Genomic DNA, 14825 nt, shown 5'->3' on the forward strand with positions numbered 1-14825 from the left:
GGTTTTGGCCAATCACAGGCAGCCAGCTGTTCAAACCACGTCCAAATAAGGCAAATGCAGAACTATAACTTGGCTGTTTCTGTAGCTCACTTTCTTTTTTCTCCTCATAAATCTTCTTCCACTACATGGATGCACTGGAGCCTCTTTGAACCTATTCTGGTTCAGGGACTGCCCAATTTGTGAAGAATTCTTTCCTCAATTAAACTATGTAAAGTCTGAGATTTTCCTTTTAACAACAAGTTTTGGTGAAGACGTAGGGAAATCGGAACTCTCATTTGTTGCCAGTGGTAATGTAAAATGATGTAGCCCCTTTGAAAATCAATTTAGCAGATCCTCAAAATATGTAAACATAGAGGTACCATATGACCCACTCTACCCACACATATATATGCAACAGAAAGGAAAACACACATCCACACAAAAACCTGTAAATGAATGCTCATAGCAGCATGATTTATATTTGCCTAAAAGTCAAAACAGCTCAAAGGATCATTACTTGATAAATGGCTAAACAAAATATAGCCTTTTCATACAACAGAATTATTTGTCAATACAAGGAAATGAAACACTAATATATGTTACACTATCTAGTAAGTGAAAGAAGTGGGCCGGGCATGGTGTGTCTCACATCTGTAATCCCAGCACTGTGGAGGAAAGCTAAGAGGCAGGAGAATCACTTGAGTCCAGAAGTTCAAGACCAGCCCAACACAGTGAAGCCCCATCTCTACAAAACATCTGAAAATTAGATGGGCATGGTGGCACATGCCTGTGGTCCCAGCTGCTCAGGAGGCTGAGATGGGAGGATCACTTGAGCCTGGGAGGTGGAGGCTGCAATGGGCCGTGATTGCGTCACTGCACTCCAGCCTGGGTGATAGAGTGAGACCCTGTCTTGGAAAAAAAAAAAAAAAGAAAAAAAAAGGCTCATCACAAAGACTACATGTTGTAATATTTCATTTACATGGGATGTCCAGAAGGTGTCTTCCTATAGAGACAAAGCGAATTACTGGGTGGCTAGGGTGGGTGTGACAGGGAGAGCAGTGGAGGGGTCTGAGGATTGAGGGCTGATGGGTATAGATAGGGTATACATAAAAGGTTCTACTAAGAGATTTTGGTGATGGTTGCACAATCCTGAGAATATACTGAAAAACAGTTAATTGTGTAGTTTAAATGGCTGGATTGTATGGTATGTGAATTATAGCTCAATACAGCTGTTAAAAAAAACAAAAGGGGTAAGGCACAGTAGCTCAAGCCTGTAATCCCAGCACTCTGGGACGCCAAGGTGGGAGGATCACTTGAGCCCAGGAGGTCAAGACTGTGGTGAGCCAGTTGCACCACTGCACTCCAGCATGGCAACAGAATGAGACTGTCTCTTAAAAAATAAAAAATAAAAAATTAAAATTAAGAAAAAAGAAATGAATATCTCCATCTATAAAACACATACTGCTTTTACCATGGCCCATTTATTTTAATCAGATACTTCGCCAAATCATAACAGAACCAAGTAAGTAGAGCCAGAGGACCCAAAGTAAATCAGTAGCCTAATTCAGAGCTCCTTGTTCGTGGCTTAATCAACCAACAAAGGTACCCAGTGAGCTATCTGGTCCTTAAAGAGCACATGGCTCAGCTCAGTGATAAATGAGGGGCAAAGCCATTCCATTGTGGGTCCCAAATTATCTGCCAAACTAGTTAATCACTGAGAAATACATCAGAACTGAAATATTTGGTGAGACCATAAAGATGAACCATGCGCATTCACAGGAACACACAGGCACATGAACACAAGCTCCCGCACATGTGCACAGGCCGCCACAGCTCACACACACACCTGGAAACACTGGAAACGTTGCAGGATTCAGGGGAGGTGGAGACTACAGTGTGGTGAGTCAACTTTCTATGGCTGTTCTCCTTCAAGGTTGTGCTACAAGAGGTTGAGAAATTCAGAGAAATGTGGCTGAGATTCAAAGAAGCCAACAGGGTTTATGGACGTCTCAGGAGATCCGCAGGAGAAGAACTGGAGTCTGGGTCAGCTAAACAACCAGAACCTGAGGGGCCAAGATCCCTGAAAGAGGAAAGTGGGAAGAAGGGTACAGTCTCTTTCAAGGGGAATTTGCTAAATTCCTAAGCTACCTAGGGCAAGAAGCTAGCCTTGAAGGAGCAAAACAGAGCTTTTGGCAACATGTTGTACTGAGAAAGCACAAACTGGACTTTGGGACTGACCAGGAGGCACTTAGGAAACACTGCAGACTCCCAGTCACAACATCTGGAGGACTGGGCCTTACAGCAGAGAGTATCAGAGGCAGCCAGAGCTTCCCCCTGCCACACAGCCACAGGCCGGCTCAGAACCACCCTGGAGAGGGCAGCCTGTGCCCACTCGGCCTTCCAGAGGATGGGGGAGCCTCTCTGGAGGAGTATACGCTTCAGAGCAGGGATGGGCTTGGGCTGGCTCCTGCTCACAGCCACTTCACTGAGACTGCTAACTTCTGAGGTGTGAATATTCCCACCATGGCCAATTTCAAGCTACCGAACGACCTAACTGAATGTGGACGTGGAAGAAATGCACGAAATCATGTAAAGGTGGTACTAGTCAGTCATCAGGTAGATGTAAGTCAGAGCCACAGTGACTCCCACTTTACAACCACTAGGACAGCAATAACAATAAAAACAGAAAAACACAAGTGTTGGCAAGGATGTGGAGGAATTCAACATTCATATGTTGCTGGTGAGAATGTAAAATGGTACAGACATTGTGAAAACAGTTTGGCATTCCTCAAAATGTTAAACATAGACCCAACAATTCTATTCCTAGGTATATACTCAAAAGAATTGAAAATGGATATTCAAACAAAAACATGTACATGAATGTTCATCCCAGGACCATTCACAACAGCCAAAAGGTGGAAACAACTCGAATGGCCACTGTGGATGAATGGATAATCAAACTGTGGTACTGGAATATTCAGCCTTAAAGAGATGATACACTGGTATACGCTACAATGCAAATTAACCTCAAAACTAAGCTAACTGAAAGAAGCCACACATAAAAGATCACACACATATTACATGCCTCCGTTTACAGGAAATATCTAGAACAGGTAAACCCACAGATACAAAGCAGATGTGGTTGCCATGGATTGGGGGAGGGGAAACAGGGTGTGACCACGAATGGGCACAAAACAGGGTTCCTTTTGGGGCAGAGAAAATGTTTTGGAACCAGAGAGAGGTGATGATTACACTACATGTAAAGGTACTAAATGGCACTGAATTGTGTCCTTTAAAATGGTTTTATGTTATATGAATTAATTGCAATAAAACTGAAACAAATGAGCTATCAAGCAATGAAAAGACACAGAAGAACCTAAAATGCATATTTCTAGGTGAAATAAACCAATCTGAAAAGGCTAATACTTTATAATTCCAATATATGACATTCTAGAAAGGGCAAAACTGTGTAAAAAGATCAGTAAGCACAGGCAGACGGAGAGGAAGAGTTGAATTGAAGCACAGAAGATTTTAGGGCAGCGAAACTATTTCGTATAACATTGTAATAGCTGATACATGCCATTATCCATTTGTCAAGATCCACGGAATGTACAACACTGAGAATGAGCCGTACTGTAAACTGTGGGCTTCAGGCTAGTATTAAATATATCAACGTGGGCTCATTAGTTGTGACAGACATAGCAAAGGAAGTATTAAGAAGGGATGTGGGGGCTCTGTATTATCTGCTCAATTTTTCTGGAAATCCAGAATTGTTCTAAAAAATGAAGTCTATTAATTTAAGTAAGTGAAACGGAAATAAATACCTTTCCAGACAAAAATTGAGAAAATCCATTGCTAGTAGACTTGCAGTAAAAGAAATACTAAAGTAAGCTTTTCAGGCAGGAGGAAAATCATCCCAGACAAAACGTGTTAACAGTAAGAAGGAAACAAAGACCAAGGGAGAGCACCTCTGTTCCTCGTCCCGATGACTCTCACAGATCAAAAACGTTTTAAAAATTTTAAAAATATACGTTCCTCATCCCGATGACTCTCACAGATCAAAAACATTTTAAAAATATATGTTACTCAGGCCAGGCGCAGTGGCTAACACTGTAATCCCAGCACTTTGGGAGGCTGAGGCAGGCGGATCATGAGGTCAGGAGATCGAGATCATCCTGGCCAACATGGTGAAACTCTGTCTCTACTAAAAAATACAAAAAATTAGCCGGGCGTGGTGGCGGGCGCCTGTTAGTCCCAGCTACTCGGGAGGCTGAGGCAGGAGAAAGGCGTGAACCCAGGAGGCGGAGCTTGCAGTGAGCCAAGATCGCGCCACTGCACTCCAGCCTGGGGGACAGAGCGAGATTCCATCTCAAAAAAAAAAAAAAAAATATATATATATATATATATACACACACACACACACATATATGTTACTCATCCAGATGACTCTCATAAATCAAAAACGTTTTAAAAATGTTACTCGTCCCGATTACTCTCACAGATCAAAAACGTTTTAAAAATATACATTACTCGTCCCGATTACCCTCACAGATCTAAAACATTTAAAAATATACGTTACTCGTCCCGATTACTCTCACAGATGTGAAACATTTAAAAATATACCACAGTCTGGCTGTCACCTCCTAATGTATTTAAGAATGCTAACAGTATATAAACTTAAAACGCCCAGAGAAGCTCCCACTGGCTAACAAGGTGGTGGCTCATTCACTTGCACTGGTTTTGCTCTTCTGGAAACAGTAACCTGCCACCACCCTGGTGTCTCTGGTGCCTTCTGCAAAGCACAGGTTTTATGGGCTGGGCCCAGCTCCCAGGGCACTGAGTATGGCCAGGCGGGTACACCTGACTTGTACTGGGGTGACTGCAGAGTCTCTCAGACCTTAGCTCCTCCTCTGAAAAGCGGAAATGACAAACAATTCTCTTGGGGTTGTAAAAATGACTAGATTAGATAGTGCCAAATTCCCATTTCCTCCCCTACTGCCATCGAGAGAGGAGAGAGCAGAGAATGCACGGCAATGCACAGACCTCACAGGTCAAGGGCTGCCTGTGCTCACCTCTGACATTAGCAGAGCTTGTTTCCTTACCTGTAAAACAAAGGTGGCGGGTTAGCTGTGAGGTTTAAATGACTTCCATGTAAAGAGTTAGAAGAGAGCCTGCAATGAGTGCTAAGCACATTCACCATTTGTTTTCTCACGAGTTTTCTGTTACACTCCTCCGAGTGTAGAGAGGCAGCCCTTGTGAAGCTATCCACACAATCTTCCTCCTCTCGCTTGCCTGTCTCCTGTCTCTCCAGGGAGGTGCTGGCTGCTGTTGGGCTGAGTCCTCTTGGAACTTCCTTGGGTTTCTTACACCAACATTAAAGACTGAAGTAATCTCCCACCCCAGCCCCAGCCTCAAACTACTGCTCCTATTGTTCCAGCATCATTTTTACACCCTGGGGTTGTAGTTCACATTCCTGGCTCACTCATATCTTCCTTCCTCCCCAAAGCTATTCCCCTGACATTCAGGCACTCCTTCCCCCTCATGCTTAGATCTGTGTCCCCAGTGCCTCTGGATATCCCTGTCAAATGTATCTTGCTAAACCCCCCTTTTAAATTGGGACACATCCCTCTAGTGGATATCTGGATGCTGCCCTGTGTCTAGGGATCAAGCCCAACACTTCCACTTGTGTAACTGACGGTGCTGCTTCCTGTGGTCATCTCAGTTCCCACAGTTCCTAACCCTTCTTTCCACTGCACAGCTCCTCCTCATCCCATCTCTGAAAGACCACATCCAACCTCAGACACCAGGACTACAGCCAAAAATGGAAAAAAAACCTTAGTATTGAATCCAAGATGTGATCAATTATAAGCTGCACCATCACTTTATGTGCCACTAAGAGCACAGTCCATTAACAATGATACACCCCTGTAAAATAAATCTGATTTCTGAGATGTTACGGCACGGGGAAAGTGCTGGAACTAAGCCTTCCTGGCTCCTGAATACTCCAAGAAACAGGGTAGTGTGGGAAGCTGAGTAACAGCCCTCAAAAGATGGTCACGTCCTAATCTCTGGAATTTGTGAGTGTCGCTTTATATGGCAAAAAGAACGTTGCAGATGTGACAAAATGGAGGATCTTCGGTGGTGGAGGATTATCCATAGAGGCCCTAAATGCCATCTCCAGTATCCTTAAAAAGGGAGGAAGTCCAGCCTGGGCAACACAGTGAGACTCCATCTCTACAAAAAATTTTTAAAATTAGCTAATTAGCTAGGTGTGGTGGTGCAGGCCTGTAGTCCCAGATACTCGAGAGGCTGAAGTGGAAGGGTTGCTCGAGTCCAGGAGGTCGAGACTGCAGTAAGCTATGATCACACAACTACACTCCAGCCTAGGTGCAAACAGCTCACTGTAGCCTCAACCCTTGTCTAAGGAAAAGAAAGAAAATAGGGAGGAACAGAGATTTGACAAAACAGAAAGCAGAATGGCCCCATGAGGATGAAAGCAGCTGCCAGCTCTGAAGGGAGAAGGGCCTGCAGCCATGGAATGTGGCTGAGAAGCAAGAAAAGCAGGAAAAGCTTCTCCCCAGGAGCCTCCAGAGTGCACACTCTGCCCATCCCTCAGTTCTAGCCCAGAGGAACTGATTTCCAACTGCTAGCCTCCAGAACCCTTAAAAGATAAGAGTGTTGTTTGAAGCCACCAAGTTGATGGCACTTCGTCACAGGCGCCCTAATGCACCAACCATGTCATCCTTTCCCTCCTGCTCCAGTAATGACATTGACATCTACAGAGCATTTCTTTTAAAACTTTGCTTCACACACAGCACCATTTGTGATTAAGTAAAATCAATTCTTTCTACTAGTTACCGGATAAATTCCAAGATCTTTATATGTGCGAAAAAATAAGTAGGAAGAGTATTGTTACTTTGTATTGGATTATATTTGGAGTACTGGTTTCAAAATTCTAGCACTCAGATATTAAGGTAGACGGTGTTAACAAATTTTAGGTACGCACTTACTAGCCATTTAAAGATTTGTAGCACAAATGAAATAAATCAATGATCTCAGTAGGCAATTCACTTCTAATTGTGTATGAATATCAACACCAGCTTTATATAACATTTTACAAATTGGGTACAAAGTATAAACCAAAAATACAATTCTAAGCTCCTAACTATCTGAACGGCTCCTCCTCTCTGCCAGGGGCATTCCAAAGTTAACCTGTAAAACTACTTCAGGCCACAATGAGGGGGCGGGGCGACGGACACACCTCATTACCATGACACAGACCTTAAGACTGACAGGAAACATTAACCATCTATTCTCTCTGAAGCCTGCTACCTGGAGGCTTCATCTGTACAATAAAACTTTGGTCTCCACAAGGTAATCCAGACATTCCTTTCTATTGACTCCGGGTCTCTAGACAGTAACTTAACCAATTGCCAATCAGAAAAATCTTTGAGTCCAGCTATGATCTGGAGCACTCCCCACACCAACCTGCTTCCAGGTGTCCCACCTTGCTGAACGAATGTACCCACTTCCAGCTGTCCCACCTTTCTGAACCAATGTACCTGCTTCCAGGTGTCCCACCTTTCTGAACCAATGTACCCACTTCCAGGTGTCTCACCTATCTGAACCAATGTACAGCTTACATGTATTGATTGATGTCTTATGTATCCCTAAAACTTACAGGTCAACCTCCTTGGGCACATGTCTTGAGACTATGTCACCAGCATCCTTTAACCCTGGCAAAATAAAACACTAAATTGAGACTTGTCTCAAATACTTTTGGTTTACAGATTAAACTAAATGCTTTAACAACTATGTAACAAAGTTTCATAAGAAAATGGAAGGTGACAGTATCATTCAGATTAATAATTTTAGCAATTTGATACTGGTTCTCGAAATATGAGCAGCATAATAAAAAACTAGCATATAATAGGTACTCCAGTACAATACTTATGGCATGAAGTTAGATAATGTTCTCCCAAATCACTGGATTTATTTTCTACAGATCTACCTTCCTCTGGGAAACTTAAAACATATTAATCCCTCAGACATAAAAAGAAGGAAACAACTCCACATATAATACACGTTAAAATTAAACTATTACAAGTGACCCCGAAATAGGATGTGCACTTTCAAATCCCCAATTTTTAGTCACTAACCAGCACTTATTCACAAAAGGAAGTTAATGAATATTAGAATAATTAAATGTTATATGTACAAAATGTAAAATTAACTATCATTATCTATGGCATCAGGGTGACTCCTGGAAGCGGAGTCAAGAAAGATTAGCCATGTCCTTGGAAAAATATTTGTTTTAAGGAAGATACACAGCAAATCAAGGCAAGGAAGAGGAGTGACACGGTAGGCTCCTTGGATATTATTTTAGATATATACAGAGAGGAAGAGAGAGAAAGTGAAATTTTAAGGCATACATACTTGCAAGTGTTAATAATAACAAAGCATTATGGTAGATAAATTCTTAGCAACAGCGTAAACAAACCACAGTGGAACAGAAACAAAGAAAAACCCCAGGGCTCATCTGTTCCATTTCAGCAGAGGTGGGGGAGGGAGGTGGCAAAGGCCACACCAGGACTTGCCTGCATGCAGAGCACTGGTCATAGCAGGGCATCTCCGGGCCTGTGACTCAGACGGCTGACCTGAGGACATGCCTCGCTGCCCGCCCATGTCCAGTGTGTTCACTGGCCTCTCCCCATTCCAGCCTCACAACCACAGCACAGAGTCAGGCTCAACCCCCCTCAAACCAAAGAGGAAACAAGGTTCTAAGAGTTGTACCTGACTCACCCAAGGGCAGGGAGTTAGGAAGGGGTGGGTCTCAGGGCGCAACCCACACCCACCAGAGCCAGAGCCTGAGCTGCGGGCTCTGCGAGACGGTGGGAGCCTCAAAGCTAACCAGAGGCCGGTGGCCACACCTCAGCACACCCCACAGAAGGGCAGCCCCACTCACACGGGCACTGGCCACATGACTGGTCATGTCCAGACAAGGACACACCAATTCAACAAATCATCACGGGAACCTTAAAGTAGCCATCACTCAATTGTGCTACACGAAACCACTGCAGTTAAAAATACTTGTAACTGTTAGCAAACTTTAATATACCAACACAGCACAGGGGAAGAAAAGCAATCTGAAGTTGTGACTCATTATGGAGGGAATGCTTTCTTCCAAAGGTTATTCAGACAAAAAGAAATAGGGATAAATCTTCTGTCTTTTAACATCATACCATGCAAAAACAAACACTGCCTTCCATGGCCAGACTTTTGCTTATAAAATTATCATGTCAGTCTAATGAGTTCAAAAATAATTCATATATCCTAGACACAGATCTAATAAATAGCTCAAGTAAATAAGTTTTCATAACTTAAAAAGAGCAGGAAATTAAATATCTCAAATTCTATTTTTAACTCTTCCCATTATATCACATCTCACAATCTAGTTTTTCAAATGTCTATCAGACATAACTTAAATAAAGTCTGGTAGTTCCATAAGACAGATGATATTGCAATAGTCAAAGTCATATTTCTGAATAACAACATAATATCCATAATATAACATTTAAGAAAGGAGGATACTACACACACACACACATATCCAAACATATCATTAAAACATTAACAAAATCCACCGAAATGTTGCCAATGTAATGTTATCACTAGTTAGTAGAATTGCAGGTAACTTTTTTCTTCTTTATTCTTCTCCAAAGCTTATTCTTCAATGAGCATACTTTCTTCTTTAAATCAGAAAAAATGTTTTTGAAACCTGTCTAGCCATAACATAAGAAATGAAGAAAAATACAACTACATGTTCATTAAATATAGAAAGATAAAGGGGGACTTCACTGTGTAACTGAACAAATTAAAAAAAGAAACTCAGTTTCAATGACAATTTTACAAGTAATAAAGAAAGCATAATGAAAACCATCATATTAGTATTTCCACATCTGCTGTTGGTGTGGTTATCACTAATTCCAGCACGCAATCACCAAGCACAAAACTGAAGCTGTTATCCGAAAGGACACTGCTGCTGCGATACACAAGTGCACGTGGGATGTGCTTCTTACTTTGTACTGATACTTTCATTTAGACACTGCCGTAATCCATTAAACCCCATTCAATTTATACTTTTCTACCAACTACCATTATGGATGGTTTGGTATTATGGATGATCCTTTAAATATATTTTTTCTCGGATTTTAAAAAAGTGAACATGTATTATTTTTACTAAAAGAATGGGGGAGAGTCTAGAGAGATATTAACCAACGGATAAAACATTTCAATTATAAGGAATAAGTTCAAGAGATCTATTGTACAACACTGTAACTATAGTTAGCAACAATATAATATATTCTTGAAAAAGTCACTAAGAGTAGATTTTCTAGTGTTCCACCACAAAAAATGGTAAGCACGAGACACAATGCATTTGTTAATTAGCTTGATTTAGCACATTCTACAATGTATACATATTTCAAAACATGTTGAACACAATAAAAATAATACTTTTATCAGATAAAAAAATAACAATAGCCAGGTGCAGGGTGCAGTGGCTCACGCCTGTGTTCCCTCCCAGACCTTTGGGAAGTAGAGGCGGGAGGATCGCTTGAGCCCAGGAGTTCAAGACCAGCCTGGGTAACAGGGAGAAACCTCCCTTCTACACAAAATTTTAAAAATTAGTGAGACGTGGTGGCGCATGCCTGTAGCCCAAGCTACTGGGGAGGCTGAGGGGGGAGCGGTGACTGAGCCCAGTAGGTTTGAGGCTGCAGTGAGCCATGATTGTGCCACTGCACTCCAGTCTGGGCAACAGAGCAAAACCTTGTGTCAAAAAATAAATAAATAAAAATAATTGAAAAAAACCCACCAATTCATACTATGACTAATGCTAGGATTAAACAGATTTGTTGTGTTGTTGCTGGCTAGTAAATTTCTGAGTTTAAGGCCTTGTCTTACACATATTTTGTGTCACTAGCACCTAGCACAGTACCTAGAACATAGCAAATGCCTAATAAATGTCCATAAATTCATCAAAACTCATTTTTAATCCTTACATAGAAATTGGACTAGTTTCTTAAAATGTGATCCAGGAAAAAATTCACAAAAATAAATAGTTTGCTTTAACAAACATTATAGAACTTTAAAAACAGTTAAGAAAAATAAATGAAGAAAAAAAATCAGTGACAGGGAGAAAGACTCTGGAAAAACCTCCATAAATAAAACATGCTTTATGGAAAAAATGATCCCATGCAAAAGACAACTACTAACATATTCACCATCTGTGTAAGAACTATGCCCCACCCAATTCCAAAAGAACAGGAGGTGACTCAGTGTTCAAAGAACAATAAGATCATTGAGAGTAAAAGAAGATCATCTATTTGAAGAAAAGTGCGATGGGTACTCCCGGCTATTACAGTAGTACAGGGCCCAACAATCCAGCAATAATTTTGGCTGTAAGTTTTCTGGTAGCTACAGCAAGAATAAAAGCATACTGCATTACACAGTAGCTTTCCTTTTCTGATTTCACAAGCTTAGATCTGAACACATCACTACTTTCACCCCCATCATGTCCAAACTCTGTCTTAAAAGCATGACAGTAATCACAGCCATGTCCCTGCATCCTGCAAATCAGAACTGCCCTGAGGGCCTGGGCCAGCCATCCAGAAGGAGCACTTCTACTCCTCCCAGGTCGTGGGGACCTGGGCTGCAGTCTAGTGGGACCACTTCCATTCCTCACTGCTGGGCCCAGAGTAAGTCCCAAGCTGAGTGCAGCCTTCTACCAGGTGGAGGAGTTACAACTCTATCAGAACTTCCGTGCATTTCCCTCCAGATGAGACAGCCCAGAAATCTGCCTTTGCAACTGTTCTCCACACGGCTGCTCGCGCTGTTGCCACTGAACATAAGGCCATGCCCTTCAATAAGAATAGAATCTCTTCCCTAACATGTCCGTAAATTTATAACACACCCCCTTACTTACCATCAAGCCCTCCCTGCTCCTTTCTTCTGAACCACCGTGACACTGGAGCCATCACCACAGCCCGCCTCCCAGGTGCTTGTTCTAACTACTCTGAGAAGAGTGTAAATATGAAGACAGGATGACTTCTTACACTTTTGTTGGCACAAATAATCTGCATATAGTGGATCCTTACATCTCTAAATGAAGAAATAAAATTCCTCCGAGACAGAACTGTCATGAAAACTAAAAAAGATAATGACTTGCCAAACCATAACAAAACGCAAGAGATGACAAAAGACCACAATGTATTATATAATACATGATGAAATTATGTTCTGATAGAATGTACCCAGTATGAAACAAACCAATCCATAAGCTAAACTACTCAAACATATGTGATGATTATATACTGATACCTTGAATCACAGTTAAGACTTTGGAATAACTCACAGAAAAACAGATTTCGGTTTTTTATATTTTTGAAGCATGATTTCTATTGTTATGCAATTAAAATTAATATTTGTTTAAGCCAATATAGTATAGCATCAGTGTTTAAAGGACTATTATAGGCCTGATGTGGTGCCTCACACCTGTAATCAGAGCACTTCAGAAGTGCTGAGATGGGAGGATCACTTGAGCCCAGGAGTTTGAGACCAGCCTGGGCAACAACATAGCAAGACCTCGGCTCTACTACAAGTATAAAAAATGTTCAAATAAATTTATAAAATTAAAAAATAAATAAAAATAAAGTAATATTAGAGCTGAGTACAATGATTCACACCTGTAGTCCCAGCTACTCAGGAGGCTGAGGCAGGAGGATCCCTCAAGCCTAAGAGTTCGAGGCCAGCCTGGGGTAACACAGTGAGACTCCAGCTCAAAAAATAAAGTACCGTTAGGTTTAAGTTAAAAATATTTACCTAGTTTTTAAAATTCATATACCTAACCCTTTCATTAACTATCCTTTAAAATGTAAATGCCCCCAAACTTAAGTTAGAACAACATTCCTTAAAAACTTTTACAGTTTTAGCTAGAATTCTGTAAGCAAAGGTGTACCTCACTTTCCACCATAACTGACCACCTTTTCATCCATTATTAAAAGAAATCCAGGCCAGGCGTGGTGGCTCACACCTGTAATCCTAGCACTTTGGGAGGCTGAGGCAGGCGGATTGCCTCAGCTCAGGAGTTCAAGACCAGCCTGGGCAACATGGTGAAACCCTGTCTCACTATAATACAAAAGAAATTAGCTGGATGTGGCGGTGTGTGCCTGTAGTCCCAGATACTTGGGAGGCTGAGGCAGGAGAACTGCTTGAACCAGCAGTGCCATTGAGATATAATTCACATACTCGTCAATTCACTCATTTAAAGTATACAATTTGATGGTTTTTAGTATATTCACAATGTCTACTTCAAGGTTAAAGGCTGTGACCAATGTGGAAATCATGAAAGCCTACAGAAAAGATCACAGGTTCATTAGGTCTAACAACAACACTATTCCACAACTGATCTTCACAGGATGGAAGTTTACATTTATGAATATGTACTTATAAAATATATATTGTGTTTTAAGTGTATATATCCATATAAACTATTTATATTTCAGTCCTAGCTCTATATCCTCCCATCCTTAAATGTAGAATGATGGTAATATTAATCTTAAGTAGAAATTTTACTAAATCCACAACATATAGGCTGATGGATGCATATATCCTAAATGTAAATCTATTTTTTAGCTTAAACTAAAAACCAGATATTTACTGCTTTATTTTTAGCCATCTTGGGGCATTAATGTTCTAACTGAAGGAGGTTCTCAGACCACAGAACTGAAGCAACAACGGTCACATCCTTTCCCTACTGTGTGGCACCCGCAGTGTGGGTGTGAACAAGAAACCCAAGCAGCATCCTCATCCTATCTGCAGCTACGATAAGGACTCCAACACTTCCTCAACCACATGACCACTCGGATTCAGGTGCTAAAGAAACACTTGTTTAAAACAGCTAAATTTTGGCTCCTGAATTAGCTATGCCAACTATTTTCAGTTACAAGACTTCACAACATTTTATTAAAGTACTAAGTCAATGATTAACACTGAGAATAAAAAAATAAATATTTGCCCTTTCTTTACATGAGACCATAGTGCATTATTTTCTTCTGTTCATTGGTTCTTAGACTGTACATACCATATTTTTGCTAGAGTTAAATTTTCCTGAACTTCCCAGAAAGGCAATGGGAAGAAAGCTCTCCCCAGAGAAAGTTTGTATACAAAAGTACAGAACAACATAACCAAGAAAGCTAATATGCTTTAATTCTCAATAATCCAACTATGAGGGTAATAAAAGACCAACTGTCAGAACAGTTAAGTAGTATTATCCATGACAGTATTATCCATGGCAGCCATACAATCAGCATTTATTGGCAATAGTAAAAGCAGGATAGAGTCAGACTTTATCCTATGAAGAGATAATATTTTCAAATAAATAAAAATATTAATGAAAAATTGCCCGTATTCATCTCTATAAAAACTCTTCAAGAATCTTCTTCACAGCCCTGAGCATGGTGGCATGCAACTGTAATCCCAGCTACTTGGAAGGCTCACGTAGGTGGTTCGCTTGAGCCCAAGAGTTCAAGACCAGCCTGGGGAACACAGCGAGAACCTCCTCTCTTTAAAAAACAAAAAAGGCTGGGCGCAGTGGTTCATGCCTGTAATCCCAGCACTTTGGGAGGCCGAGGCTGGTAGATCACCTGAGGTCAGGAGTTTGAGACTAGCCTGGCCAACATGGTGAAACCCTGTCTCTACTAAAAACACAAAAATTAGCCAGACGTGGTGACGGGCACCTGTACTCCCAGCTACTTGGGAGGCTGAGGCAGGAGAGTCGCTTGAACCTG

At 41.3% G+C, this 14825-nt stretch overlaps 1 protein-coding gene across 6 annotated transcripts in view; it reads right to left on the minus strand.

Moving 5' to 3' along the window:
* ESYT2 (extended synaptotagmin 2) overlaps positions 1-14825 on the minus strand; it is a 96534-nt gene that overhangs the window by 77384 nt on the left and 4325 nt on the right. The window contains exon 1 of one of the 6 annotated variants that reach the window (XM_063726252.1): positions 8577-8960. The exons of 2 other annotated variants lie outside the window; for them this stretch is intronic. In XM_063726252.1, coding sequence (XP_063582322.1) covers positions 8577-8582 — 6 coding nt within the window. In that variant the 5' untranslated portion in view covers positions 8583-8960. Of the gene's footprint in view, positions 1-8576; positions 8961-14825 lie in introns of those variants that run through there. 3 more of the 6 variants (XM_063726250.1, XM_063726253.1, XM_063726251.1) reach the window with 3 other exon arrangements.

Source organism: Pongo abelii, chromosome 6, assembly GCF_028885655.2.
Source record: "Pongo abelii isolate AG06213 chromosome 6, NHGRI_mPonAbe1-v2.0_pri, whole genome shotgun sequence".
Classification (NCBI taxonomy): Eukaryota; Metazoa; Chordata; class Mammalia; order Primates; family Hominidae; genus Pongo; species Pongo abelii.